This window comes from Rhipicephalus sanguineus, chromosome 10 (genome assembly GCF_013339695.2).
Source record: "Rhipicephalus sanguineus isolate Rsan-2018 chromosome 10, BIME_Rsan_1.4, whole genome shotgun sequence".
Taxonomy (NCBI): domain Eukaryota; kingdom Metazoa; phylum Arthropoda; class Arachnida; order Ixodida; family Ixodidae; genus Rhipicephalus; species Rhipicephalus sanguineus.
Window position 1 is genome coordinate 29557567 of NC_051185.1, and position 14822 is coordinate 29572388.

A 14822-nucleotide genomic window follows, 5' to 3' on the forward strand; every position below is an offset into this window, starting at 1 on the left:
TTAGAGCCCCAGCAAGGTTTAATGGGACTTGCAGCCTCTTCCGCTCTAGACTGTTCACGTTGAGCCATGGCCGCACGTGTGCGGTTGTGCTTCACTGCTATCTATATTTAAGACACTCGTCAGAACTATTGAATTTTAGTGTACTGCTAGATATACGACTACGCAGTACAATATTGCTACGTAGCTAACCCATCAAGAGCCAGACATTCTGCACACAGAAGACGACAAAGAGGACTGGCCTGTCGGTCTGCTGTGGGTGCTGTCCTCCATCTTGACCGATGCTGTGCACATCAGTGCAAATACACTTGTAAATAGTCACGCCTCGTGTCATTTTACGTAACAATATAACCAGAAAATACCGTACCGGAAGGTCAGGGTTTTGTTTAAAACCCGCAGCGGAACAGCGTTGGGGCGTAAAGGGGGCTTCGCCACTAGGTTTTGATGTATTGCAAGGAAAGCAAAATAGTTTGAAATGTCTTCAGCGTGCTAGAAACACTGGCCGAAGCGTAAAGTTCGCCGCTCTGGGCTCTGTCTCAAGTCATGCCCTCGATGAACATCGACGGATATTAATGTTTATTTGTGGATGTAACGAAGAAAATTTAAAACACGAAACCGAAACTGCGCGTCGTTTGCTCGCTTACCGTTTCAGTGGTACGCTAGCTCAAGAAAAAGAGAAATTAGAGGCAGCCAACAAGCGCGTCAAAACCACGCGGCCTTGCTCGCGACTGTCGAAATCCTAATCACGTGAGAAACTCTGCCGAGTGACAGCTGCCGCGCGGTCTGAACGAAGCGAGAATAAGAAATGAAAGCAGCCACGAAAGAAACAAAACTGCAAGAAGGCCCCCCGTCGCGATGGCCGCCATCTTGTGTCACGTGACGGATGACGTCGTCATGGCGGCGGACGGAGCATCTAGCAAAAAAAAGATGGCGCCGAGTGAAAGCCATCCGTAAGAACGATGTTACGCGAAGCTCTGCGCTGATCCGTATCACCTGGCGCGCTTGAATGCCTCTACCGAGCCGCAACTGTCGGCGATTCCGTGCTGCACCATCGGCCGGCGCGGTCGGTTGCCTAGTCGTCTCCGGAACCACGGAAACAGCCCAGTTGTGGTAGTAGCAGCGTCGGCGAGTAATAAAAATAACAAGCGCCGCTTTGTATCCCTTTCGGCGTCTACGACATGGCGGGTCGCGGAGCTATCAAGTCCCAGCCGGGCTCGGCGGCCTGCTCCTACGAAGGATTTGACAAGCTGACCAGCAGTACGTTGAAGGTAAGTGGGTTCGCTACCCCCTTCCCGGATCATCGGCCGTTCCGATCCGCGCCGAGCGCATCCTTTTTCTCCGCGTTCAGCCGATTCGCGCGGACCTATGAGTAGGAGGCAGCGATGTCACTCTGAAGTAGTACAGAGACTTGGGATGTATCGTCCTCGTTCGAATAACGGAATCGCTTCTCCCGCGAAAGAAAAGATAGAGAAATGACGGGTAGCAGTGCGGCTAGGAAAAGAAACTATGCGCCCACGTTTTCTTGTGACCCTGCGTGACAGCGCGGTTCACATCGTGAGCCTACGAGCAACGTTGCCTTGGCCCAGCCCCGTCTCGGTTAAATCTCTTGCTCGTGTTCGAACCGTAAACGCAGCGTGCATGTTTTATATCTTTCCCTACACGCACGCGGCGGCAGTTGAAGGAAAACTCGTGCCTCTGTGTGTATTTCGCGCGTGTGTTTGGGGGGAAAAATACAATAAAAAAAAAAGGTACGAGAAATGCGTCCGAAATCGCGCGTTCCACAGCGGGGGCAGCGGTTCTTTTTTCGGAAGGGTGGAGGGGCTTGCGGCGCGTGTGTAAAGAAAAAAAAAAATTGTGTCACGGCTAAGGGTCGGAGGCAACAGTCAATTTTGTCCGTAAATGAACGCGCGCTTGCGCCTGCTACTACACGCGCGTGTGTGCGTGAGCGCTCCGTTTTGCGAGCCGTGTTTGGATTGACCGAATTTCCTCCTTTCTTTATGCAGTCCTTCGCTATTGTATCGACGACTATCCCGTCCCCTCCAGTAGTAGTACGCGTGCTATTTTCATGCCATCGAGACCTTCGAACACTCGCACTGAACTTAGTTCCGTCATCTTATCGCAGCGGAGCACACGTATCGTCTACGCTTTTATGAGTTGCGGACTTATGAAGCGCGCGGTGCCGGACTTTTGTGATCCTGTGTGGAAGTGAAATCGCGTTTTCTCGCGCATCTCAGAAGAAACCAGTGTGAAATGTCTCGTCGTCCCGTGGTGGTAACTATCGTATCGACTCCGTTCTTTTAACGCGAGTTTGAACCGAAACTCGAAAGCTACGCGAAACGTCAATCGATGTTTCGAACACTCACTCGTCAATACGTCCTTGTAGCTTATCATTTAGGATGTTCGCTGCAAATGTCTTTGAGATTAGCCACTGCCACTGATTGTTTTGCCAGTGCTTGTGCACCGTTTTCGCGATTTCGGTTTGCCGCAAAAGACACTGATTGTTTTGATGTATGGATCGATTTGTTTTGTGAAAGCTAACGATTCCGCGCGGTATTTTGGTGCATAGATAATAAGCATGTCTGTGGCTGCTTACAGGCTTCGATTGTGTCTCTTTGCATGTGTTGAAAATTTGTTTTCTTTTCATATTCTTTCCAGAGGCACCCAAAGATGGAACTAAACAAAACTGAACTTCTCAAGCTACTCAGCGTGCTCGAGGGGGAACTCCAGGCTCGAGAAATTGTGATCGCCGTACTGAAGGTAAGTCCTGCCTCTTTATTACACTCAAACCTCGATAGTACGAACACGGATATAACGAATTATCGGTTATAACGAAGTAAATGAAGGATAGTCTTGTCATAGCTACAGTGTTACAAATAAACGTTTATGACGAATTTTCGGATAGAACGAAGTTATTTTCGTGGCAGATGTGACTGTTATAATGAGGCTTGAGTGTATTGGCGGTTTAAACTGGTCCAAGCAAAGGAGTGCGTGTGAAATCCTGACAACTACAGCTTTTGGTGTTTCTGCTGTACTCTCTCGTTGCAGAAACGTCAAGAGTTAATTCATACTAAACATTTAGTGATTCATTCCTAGAACTTAGTGACTGTGTGGTTTTGATCCCGTTCGAGCTCGATTGCAATTAAATTTTATTGGGCGTGATCAGTTTCCTTCCACGTCTTGCAAAGAAGCTAGCTGCAGTTCAGTACTTGGAGAACTTCTTCTTGGCCTAGTTGGTATTGCTCTTTTTTTAAGGTTCTTTTTTTATTGCCGCTAGTTTGATTACTAGTGATTAATTGTAGTCGGACTCTCTCACGTCATCGGGATCACTTCCAAAATGTCCCACTCGTTTTCTTAATTTCTCGGCAAGTAGGGCACTGCTGCTGATAATATTGCCGTTTTAGACGTTGTCATACATTGAGCTTTCGCTCTGACATAAATTGTTATTTGCCTTTAGTGTCCCTTTAAAGGGGGTTGCAAGTGGGTTGTTTGGAAATTTGCATTAAGAACATGCCTGCACGCATGTGTCACATTAGTGAGAAACTTGGTACAGTTTTGTCAGCACTTGCAGTGCGGTGATGGTTATTTAAAGGGACACCAAAGTAAAACAATTAGTTGGTTCGAGAGATAAATTATACTCTAAAAACCCTAGTGTTGTTGATTTCACCACTGTAAGTTTATTAATAGTTGAGAAATTAATGTCAAAAGTGTTGCTTTCAAATTGCCTGCCAAGATCTCCGATGGTGACATCATGGATTTCAAAGTCTTTTTTCGTATTTTGGCCACATTGGCACAACTAAATTTCCTGAAACTTGGTATGCTAAATCTCCGGCTCTTTCAGAAGACAAAATACTTCATTTTTTGCTAATTGGGAACTACGTAGGCTTAGTAGGCGCCGTCAAAGTCTATGGTGTCATGACAAATGGTGCGAGAACTTCAAGGTGGTGTCACCATCTGCATTCTCTTTTTGCACGTTTTCTCGCTTATCAAGCGTGTTCTTGCTTCAAGCGGGGTGTTTTTGGTATTGTGAAAGAGTCGTTTACTAATGCAAGAAAAATCGTTTTTCTCTTTAGTGTTCCTTTAAAGGGCCCCTAAAACCTAGAGGTAGAAATTTAGTTGTGGTGTAGCAGTTGTGCACGAGTATACAACGAACACGTAGCCGTGAGAATTTTTTGAAATGATGCCGTAATAGGGGAGTTACACGCGTTTGATGATCGAGACGTGGCCCTCGCTCGTTTTGTTCTTTCCTTCACTACACTCCGTTCGTCACTTTGCCTTCCCCCCTCATCGTGCAAGGAATAAGAGCCGGGATCACGCACATATCTGCTGCAGACAAACAGGTTCTCGTTGGTGCTGACATGACGAGATGCGGGTGCTGACGTCACAACCAATGCTGGGGAAACCAAAAGGCCCGGAGAGGAGCACGGGATTGTTTTTTCTATATCGTGGTGCGCCCGCGGCTCGTAGGGCTGCCGCATTTGGTATTGTCAGTCGTGACAGCATTCTGAACTCGATGAGCGTGTTTATTTGAAATGGTAAAAAAAATACCGGAGGTGTTTTAGGGGCTCTTTAAGATCCGGGTGCTGGCTCTTCCGTTACGCAGGCCGAGCAGGTGAAGCAGCTCCTGTACCCGCGCAAAGCTGGCGCCAACGGGGCAGCGGGCAGCGACCCCTGGGCAGCCCTGCAGCGGGACGTGCTCAACGCCTTCGACAAGCGCTTTGACGTGACCTCGGTGCGAGCTCTACACGGCCTTCAACTGCATCACTTGGAGCAACTCATCGCGTTGCACCGGCGGGTACTGGCTCGCAACCGGGAGGAGCTCCGAGCTTTGGAACAGCGCTGTGCAAAGGTCAGTTGCTCGAGAGCAACACATGTTGCACTGCTGAGGGTCGGGGACCAGTCTTGTGCGGTAGTACTGTAGAGTAGACTCTTGTTAAATGGAACTTGAAAGGGAGCAGGAAAATATGTTTCGTCTATCAGGTGTTCCATTTACTAAGAGACGAACAAGTGTGCAGCATTCAAGTGCAAAACCAATCATATTAGAGGCAGTTGTTCTGTTTAACCCTCTGAGGCGCCTTGTACACAATTGTGTACATCACTTGTTTTTTCTAGTCGTGTCGACTAGGGGCTAAGAATGAACAAGATGCATTGAGGTCTGGGTGAATTGAACCTCATGCCTGATAAATCTGTCTTCATTTAACTCACTTTGCAGTGTACCGTTTTATATGATCACTTTGCTGAAGGCACTATCATGTTCAATGAGTCATTCGACGTGCCGCTTCTTGCAAGCCACGTCATAAGTATAATTTTTCGTTGCTCAGAATCAACATAACTAAAAATGAATCTGCACTCTATTTCTAGCCTGAGGTTTTATTCTATTTACGCAAAAACTGAGCATGAATGACTTCAGGATAAATAAATATTGAATTGCAAGTTAATTAGCAACAATTACTATAAAACACTTACATCAATGTGTTATGAAATTAACTTTGTTGCAATATACTATTGAGTGCCTTGAAGTAATGTTGTGTCAATTTGATGCATTTACAGACAGTTCTTTATAGGTAGCGTCTGAAAGGGTTAAACAGCAATTTCGTTTAAAAGATTTCTGTTTACTGAGTCTACTGAAATTCATTCATACGCAATGTAAGTGTGCCGCGGTGCTTTGCCGCAGTGCAGGTAATTCAGCGATGTCACTGCGCCGCGTCTACCTTAGGTCATAGAAAGGCAGCGGATGTTCTTTTGTGATGGCATGACCTCACATTTCCCACAGAAACTTGGTGATGATATGCTAAGGAGTACTTGTTAGCATATCATGTGATTTGTGAGCATAACATGTACTTTTAATGTTAGCATATCATGTACTTTTGATGATCTGCTTGTGATGGGTACAACTCTTATTTATTTACCCTGTTTGTTCATTTATCGCATACTGCAGGTAAAAAATTAGTCCAAGTAGGGCAGGCACAAGAGGCAGGATACACAAAAGGCACATACACAAAAGATAACATGGGAAAGATACACAAAATGGAAACATAACACCAATTAACAGTACGCATCAAGGCTCTAAATTACAGAAGATTGCCGAAGATCAGTTAAACGATTCTACTCTAATACAGTACGCTGGAAAACGAAGAACGGAAAACTGTTAGTTTTACAAAATACGTGGTTGGAGAGTGGGCATGATGAATGATATGTCCAGTACTGGTTAAAGGGTGTCTTGTTTCGTACTCTTTGCTGCGCAGCTGTGCCGAGAGCTGGAAGAAGAGAGAGGAAAGCGGATGCAAGACACGGCCCAGGGTGACAATGTGACCTTTCTGCTAGAAAAAGAACGTGAGCACCTCCGCCACGAGGTGGACCTCGAGAGGCAGCAGAGCCGGAGGCTCGAGAAAGAACTCCAGCAGGTGAGACAGATTGTAGTGGTTGTACTAGTAGTAGTAGTACAGTCGCGCCAATATGAGTTGCAACACGTCTGTGCTCAATGTGTCGGTAACACTGCAAAGCGGCTCTGACGTAGCAAATAAATGTGGGCATCTTGCACTAGTGGTGCAATGCTGGACTAACAGCGGTGCTTGTGGCCGACCTAGATTATTAGCAAGGTCCTAATTAGCATGGCCTTGATTAGGAAGGTCCTAATTAGTGAGACCTAATTAGTAAGGTCTTAATGGGCCAGGTCATAATTAGCACTGTTTCAGTTAGCAATGTCCTGATTAGCAAATTCATAATTAGTGCGTTGTTAATTACTATGATCCTATTTAGAATGGTCATATTAGCAAGGTCTTCGCTGTTCTTTTCAATTTCTTTCTTTCTCTCTCTCTCTCTGTTTCCTTCTCTCCTTTCTCTTCCATTTATCTGTTCTGTGCTTCTCTTTTGTTTTCTTTAGAAGGCAGAGGCATTGAAGAAATGCCTACTCTGCACGTCCATCCTGTCAGCCTCGATGGGTGTGCTGGCCACAGGCCTTATTACCCACTAGATTACAAGGCAATGCAGAAAAATTTGCTATAACTATCCTCATTTCTCAAATATACGTCACCAAGAGCACGCGCTGTCCGAGTTGTTGCATTGCACGCGCTAGGCGCAGCCTAGTCTTCTGGTTACACGAAACAACAGAACGAAAAGCTTACACAGCTGCACTGTTAAGAAGTAGACACTGCTTCAGTGACTGGTATTGTCTAAACCAATTTAACATTTGCCAGGGTCGCCATTCAGGCTTGGGACCCCTTCAGCTACAGCCGCTATGTTGCAACTCATATTAAGTGCAACTGTACAATGTTGCAGAAATAGTAGGGGTGGTGGTAGCAGTAATGGTGTGGTAGTAGTAGTAGTAGTAGTAGTAGTAGTAGTAGTAGTAGTAGTAGTAGTAGTAGTAGTAGTGGTGGTGGTGGTGGTGGTGGTGGTGGCAGCTGTAGTAGGATATATCGAAAAAATATAGCTGGAACACTTCACACATCGAACAGCGTGACAGGTCCCAAGAAGTTGGCTTTTGCTCACAGAAGGTGTCTTTCCTGCGTGCATTTCGGAAAGCAAGCGGTGTTATTGGGAGGGCATCGTCGTGTGCAGTTGCCGAGGCCACTGAATGCTTTTTCACGATTATGTGCTGCTAATGCGATGGCGGCCGTGATACAGAAGAACCTGCTGTTCTCCGCAAAGCTGGCAATAATCAACACAGTCGAATGTGTAGAAGAAAGGTGTGACATTGCCGCTGCGTACAGAATCTCAAGAAGCGCGCCAGGTATGATATTGAAGTACAAAGCCGAGATTTGGGTCAAGACAGACTAGAGGCTTTACGAGTACACACAGCTGCTTATGAAGACGTTGAGGCGCTGTTTGCATTGATACCTGATTTTCCCGCATATAATCCGCTCCTGCATATAACCCAGACCCCCAACTACAGACCGCACAAAAATAAAAACTACAAAAACATAAATCTCTGCGTATTGCTGTGAAGCCAGCTTTTTTTTACATTATTGTGAAGCAGTGCCGTGAAGCCGACTTGCATACCAAAATTCACAGTGAAAATATGGTAAATTCTTTAGAAGTCTTATATCGAATTATGCAATGTATCGAACTACTAATTCCCTCTTTTTGTGAGTTTGATGTATGCGGTTTTGACTGTACGTTTGAAGGGACGAATGGTGAAAAACGATCGAAGATGAAAAGATAGACATGGCAGTGACTAGCAACTGACTTTTTTTTTTTTTTTTTCACGGCATGCACAAGTCTTTTCTTCATCCTTTGTATTATGCGTTGTTCTATCCTCAGAAGACGCAGGTCAACTTTTGTTTAGTGATATTCAGTCCAAAACACTTTGTATATCGAATTTTATTCGTGTAACAACCACAGCCGGACTTTTCCCTGAATGTCTTGTTGATGAAAGTGTTTTTCTCAAGTGTCTACAAGCTTGTACGATGTAAGTTCCTCACTAAGTTCTGTGGGATCCACGACGCAGGCAAACGAGGCGCTCGAGATGGAGCGTACTCGGCAGAAGCAGATGGTGTTGCTCCTCCTGGGCGAACGGAAGCGGCTCATTGTTCGGCTAATCCAGGAACGGCAACGGGGGGACCAGCTTCTGCAGGTGAGCACATGATCTCATTTTGGCGGGATATGGGCGAACTCATGATCCTGTCACGGCTTTCAGCGCTGGTGTACGCACTACCAGTTGGTGCAGTGTCTTTCTCGTCAGTATTGTCATCACCATCAGCCCATCTTATGTCCACTATGGGACGAAGGCCTCACCCCAAGATCTCCAAGCCACCCTGCTCTGCGCGAGCGAATTACGTTTTACGCCTCCGAATTTTTCAATTTCGTCGATCGGCCTAACCCTTGGCTGTCTCCATCCACGCTTCCCATCTCATGGTATCCATTCCGATGTTCTAAGGGACCATTTGTTGTTTATCACCATAACATGGCCTGCCCAGGTCCATTTCTTTCCTCTTAACATCTACTAGGATACCAGCCACCCCTGTTTGTTCTGTGAACCACTCTGCTGTCTTTCAATCTCTTAGAGTTATGCCTGTCATTTTTCGTTCCATTGCATGCTGTGTGGTCCTTAGCTCCTTTTCAAGTTTCTTTGTTATTCTCCTGGTTTCTACACCATATGTTAGGACTACCATGTCTTCATGTGACAAAAATATGCTATGCTGTGTCAGTTTGCTGTTATTGAAGGGGACACTGATATAGAAATGTGATTTCTCTCACGCTATCAAACCAAAAAATGGCACACTTGCCTTGAGAAGGCAGTTGATTTAACCCGAAAGAGGCACTGAAAGAAAAGCTGCTTGGCAACCCTGCCTTCCAGTTTAGACCCTGGCTCACCGTGGTGTCTTATATTTTGACTGTGCCTGCTGCAGCCCGTACAGTTCTTTGTCGGCAAAAATGGATTGCGTTAAGGATGCCAGGCACTTAGCATGGCAGGTTTTGAAAACTTTCATTGAGCTAAAATGGGAAAATAACATATCCTTGTATTATTTCTTGTGCATTGAGATACCCTGTAATCTTAACATCTGAGATCACTAGCTTTGTACTTGCCTCTGTCTTCTGATTGGTTCAGAAGGTTTTCGTCTGCAGTTGCGCCACTGAAAAGTGGACCACTGAGCGACTGAGCCACAGCAGTTGACCTGTCCAAGTTGCTGATGTGAACAGGCTTTTAGACTTAATGATCCGTTCATGAAAACCTGACCATTGTGAACTTACGACTGTCCGTTGTAGCGATTCTTTTTGTTTGCCTTAAAGGGGCCCTGGCAACACTTTTCCAGGTAACCATCAAGTGGCTTCATTAAAGGAGTCTATTGTCTCACGAATCGACCGCCGCAAAAATTTTTAGGTCAAGTACAAGCTTACTTACAGAGATATGTCGCACTCTGTAATTGCTTTCTCTCTTCTCTTGTTGCGATGAGCACGCTGGAAGCTAAGCAGGGAGTGATGGCACGGGGGAAAGAAGTTATGTCATTCACACATCATGACCATGATAAACTTTTTTTTTATTCCAACGCGCAGCTTACTTTCAGTGTTATTGCAAGCGCGAGCGCGGACACGTGGCGGCCTCTGTAATTATGCAGGTTACGATGCTCAAATTAGACAATGGCCAGGAATTTGTAGAAAGAAGAGGGAACGATTTCTAGCTGACTTTGAGAATCTGTTGTAAATTCCAGGCCACGTGCTGCGCTATAGTGCTTGGCTCGCGTGTTCCCGGGAGCCTTGACCACTGATCGGCAGCGTTTTCTGACCGGGCTGAAAAGTTGCAGGGCCCTTTTAAGGAGCACATTCCACGGTGCATGATCGGGCTAGTTGGTAGTCCATATTGGGTCATCCTAGCACAAAACGTTTTAAACGAGGGACACAACGAAAGTGACACACACACAAGCACTCGTGTGCGCCACCTCTGTTTTCTCCCTCGTCCAAAAGCTTTTGTGCTGGTATGGCTTATGGTGAAATATTCCATCATGTCGAAACGCCTAATGAAGCATCTTTGTGCATGTCTGTGAATCTTCTCGCAGAGCTTAAAGGACGAAAAGGCACGCTCATCCGAAATGGTGGAAGGTCTGGAAGAGGAGAGTAAACGATCGCTCCAGATGGAGGAGGAGCTCGAGCGGCAAGCAGCAGACTTCGAGCTGGAGAGGGAACGTTTCCAGACGCAGGTCAGCGAAAAAAAATGTTGCTATCATTTCTTCCTTGTACGTTTTTTGTTAAGACGTGAAGGGAGAGAGACAGAGAAAGGAAAGGCAGGGAGATTAAGGGGGGACACGGGTTGTGGAGACGAAAAAATCGCGAAAAAACTCGTTTTTTTTTTTTATTGCGTTTTTGAAATCTACAGCTACTAGTGCACCTATACTGTGAATTTCAAGCCGATAATATCGGTATTTTAGCCGCAAAGACCTTCTATAGAGCGCGTCCTAGCTAAAATTGAGCCGAAATCGACGCTGAAATCACCCATTTTCGGCAACGCGCCCCTGCTCTTCCATGCGTGCTAGCGCGGCCATCTTGCTCTCATTTGAGAGAGCAGTCTTTCGCCTTCAAATTCCCGCCAGAATGGGCCCGATTCAGCCATTGACAGCTTAGAAAATGCGCAGCAAAAAAGGCATCTGGGCGCCCTCCTATTCGCTACTTCGTGCACGTGACTTGAGCTTGCCTCCCTATTGGTGGAGTCCCACGGCTATCGTCTGCTCCGCGCTTTGAGGCACGCATGGACGCGCGCCATTTTGCCTCTGTGTTAGCTGTGCGAGCGACGAATTCTTTCACGATGTCAAATCCTGAGCGGAAATTCCGCACGCGGCACAAGTTTGGTGCGAAAAAGGTGCGACGGACGCTAGTCGCGAATTTCACGAGACGCTCCGTGATACCGCAAAACCCCCAAGACTCTACGCTCTCCGCGTCCGATGGCGAAATTGTCGATGCTACCACGGAAGAAGGCCTAGCGTCCGCATCGGCTGTCGCGGAGCCTGTGCAAGGTCCGTCAGCCGCCGACCCTTCGAGCAGCGGTCGCGTGCGTCAGGATACGCTCTATCGGCAACGATCCAATTTAGAAGAGGAGCAAGCGAAAGCCGAAAAGAAGCTATCGGAGTTGTCGTCCGCTGCAGCGACGGAGCGAAAACGCATATTCGTGGATGACTGTGCCGACGACGCAGCTCGCCCGCCTGATAAAACCACGTTCACAATTATAGATTTGGACCCAGTGAACAGCGCGTTGTTGGCCTTTGCTAAGTGCAAGGCATGCAACGGAGAACTTCAAATCGTCCGAGACGACCGGGAATTCGGACTCGCCGTGAAGTTGCGTATCGTGTGTTCAACCTGTGGTGAGACTGCGTCGTTGTGGAGCTCGCCGCGCGTTTGCAGTGATGAATGCATGAAACCTTTCACTGTGAACGTTTTGGCTGCGCGTGCCATGCAGGCAATGGGGAACAGACAGACCGCGCTCAATGATGTGTTCTCGTTGATGGGCATCAGCCGTCGGGGTCTGCACACAAAAACGTGGCAGCACTACGTGAAGACGAAGTTGGCACCCGCGGCCAATCGCGCTGCACGTAATTTGACGAGCGACTGCACGCGGTCGGTTCGCGAACTTTACGCCGAACTCAATATAGGCCACACCGGGAACATCGCGGTGTCATATGATGGGACATGGATGACCCGCGGTCATTCATCACATATCGGTGTCGGCACCGTAATAGAGTTGTTCAGCGGGCTGGTGCTTGACTTTGTTGATTTGAGCAACTTTTGTGCTAGGTGCAAGTCGGGCCCAAAGGAAGGTGACCCTTCTTATGTAGCGTGGAAGAAAGATCACCAGTGCCAAAAAAACACTTAGAAGAAGGCTGGGGAAATGGAGGTTGAGGCCGCCCTCATCCTCTTCAGGAGGTCTCTTGAGTGATGGTCACCCATCAGGTCTCTTGAGTGATGGCCACCTATCATCACATCACGTCCAATGATGATGTGGCAAACCACACTCTTTGCCCAGCTGGCCCAAACTCCTGGTGCAAACAAAATGCGGCAAAGGCCAAGGGTGAGCCCATTCCCAGACATCGTCGAAAGCTGCCTCCGCATGTCTGCCAAGCCTTACTTCCCATTTATCAGCGCTTGTCAGACAAAAAGCTGTTGCAACGATGCCAGCGTGGGAAAACCCAAAACAACAATGAATGCCTGCATTCAATGATCTGGGCCCTGGCACCAAAGGAGCGACATGCTTCCCTATTCACAGTGGAGGCAGCTGTGGCAGAAGCAGTGCTCAAGTTCAACGCAGGCAATGAAAGGGCATCAGAAGATATCATGAAAGAGCTGAGCCTAAACGCCAGCTGGCAAAGCCACAGCCGCATGGCTGAAAAAGATCGACGGCGCACGGCAGCATCAGCCAAGAAGCGAGAAACTACTGAAGACTTGCACCGGTCACTGAAAAAGCGCCACACAGGGGCTAATAATCAAAAGGACTATATGCCTGGTGCATACTGAGCTGTTTCAAGAGCAGTTATGTAAATATAACGAGTCTTTTTTGTTTTTCTCAGTTTTCTCAAAACATGTTTTTTGGTCACTTTACTAGTTTGTCGAGGTGATATCTCAAGATCTAGAACAGCTAGAGCAATAATTTTTTTTTTAACATGAAGCCCAATCTGTGTACTACAAAGTGCTGAGAGCAGAATCCATTTCCTGCACACATAAATTTAAAAGTTATTAAATTTATTTGTGTGTCATAGCCATGGCATAGACACTGAACTTTCATCATCTGCAGAATCGCTAATTGTGCTTTGATTTGAAATCTGCTTGCAGCGTTGCACTTATTGCTAATTGCACTATCTAGCTATGCAATAATAATCAGTTTTTGATAAGCGCTTTCTTTCCTATTGTCTCCGAAAACAATAGAATGGCAGCTTCGTGTATCTTCTGAATTAATTGACCTACAAGAAAACTTTTTGCATATTTGAAATCAGCAGAAAAAACTACATAAGCATGTATATTTTCATCAAGTTTCGTCAAAAGATGCAGAAAATATCTCCACACACCATGTCCCCCCTTGAGGACATGGATTTTGGACATGGCTTTAAGGACATGGATATTTTGCTGTATTTTATGTCCAAACCTAATGAAACTAAATGAGCCTATTTAGTTTTTCGTGCTGATTTCAAATACAGTAAGAGCTCGTTAATTCGACTCTCGTTAATTCGGAAAATCGGTTAATTCGGACACGTCATCTGGTCCCTGTAAATATACGCATCACTCTATGAGACTGGGCGCTCGTTATTTCGGACAGATTTGACCGCAAATCGGATAATTCGGCGACTTTCGGGCCGCTGGCAAGGCTCGAAAATGAAAAAAGAACAATTCGGAACAAAAGTGAAGCTCAAACGCAGCATCGCCATGGACATCAATTATCGACTTGGCTTGGATCGAGACTGGTTGAACGGCTTTTTTTCGCGTGTGGGTTTTGTTTCTTTGTTCCCGTTGGTGTGCTGCATCGTTGATCGCCGATTTATTGAGGAACGTTTCAGTACGGCTCCTTTAGCTTGATCTTTGCTGGTGCTTTTGTGCTGACTTCTCGTGCGACGGCACTCTCCGCCAATGGCAACGCCGGCGAAGCGGCCCAAGTACGAGGCCAAGGACTTCACCACCAAAGTAGAAATTTTGCGTGCTCTGAATAACGGGCTCTCCCAACAAGAAGTGATGAAGAGAGATGAAAGGGGATCCTTCAATCGGCGGCAAGAAGCAAGGAACGAGTAACCGTACTTTTATCCCCCAACGTGATGGGAACAGATCGCTTGCCGCTTCTCGTTATCGGAAAGGTTCAAAAGCCACGCTGCTTTAAGAACATCAACAATCTTCCCGTGGATTACCGTGCCAACCGAAAAGCGTGGATGACGGGTGAAACTTTTGCGGTACTGCAGACATCATGCGAGCTGCTGAGCACCTTGAAGGGCTCAGAAAAATTGTGTCCGCATGAATTTCTGCTCAAAAATAGACAAGCATGCGCGATTACTTTGTTAAGTAAAGGTATGTTGAAAAAACTCGTGCATTTATTGTGTTTATTTCGACCATTCGATAATTCGGACATTCGGTTAATTCGGACATTTTTTCCGGTCCCTAGAAATCCGAATTAACGAGCTTTTACTGTATGTGATATTTTTTCTTGTAGGTTAACTAGTTTATGAGATACACAAAGCTGCCTCTTTATTGTTTCTGGAGACAATAGGAATAATACCGTTCAGCAGAAAGTGCATATTATCGGATAGCTAGGTACTGTAATATGCAATAAGTGCAATGCTGCAAATAGTTTTCAGATGAAATCATAGCTAGTCATTATGCAGTAGATCAAAATTCAGTGTTTGTACAATGAGTACCATAAAGAA

At 46.3% G+C, this 14822-nt stretch overlaps 1 protein-coding gene across 2 annotated transcripts in view; it reads left to right on the top strand.

The window, feature by feature from the left end:
• The first annotated feature begins 863 nt into the window (after positions 1–863).
• Positions 864–14822, top strand: part of LOC119407314 (CTTNBP2 N-terminal-like protein) — a 33042-nt gene continuing 19083 nt past the window's right edge. Inside the window, exons 1-6 of one of the 2 annotated variants that reach the window (XM_037674226.2) lie at positions 864–1265; positions 2653–2754; positions 4598–4843; positions 6240–6398; positions 8444–8569; positions 10491–10631. In XM_037674226.2, coding sequence (XP_037530154.1) covers positions 1176–1265; positions 2653–2754; positions 4598–4843; positions 6240–6398; positions 8444–8569; positions 10491–10631 — 864 coding nt within the window. In that variant the 5' untranslated portion in view covers positions 864–1175. The remainder of the gene's footprint in view (positions 1266–2652; positions 2755–4597; positions 4844–6239; positions 6399–8443; positions 8570–10490; positions 10632–14822) is intronic. The other variant, XM_037674229.2, reaches the window with a different exon arrangement.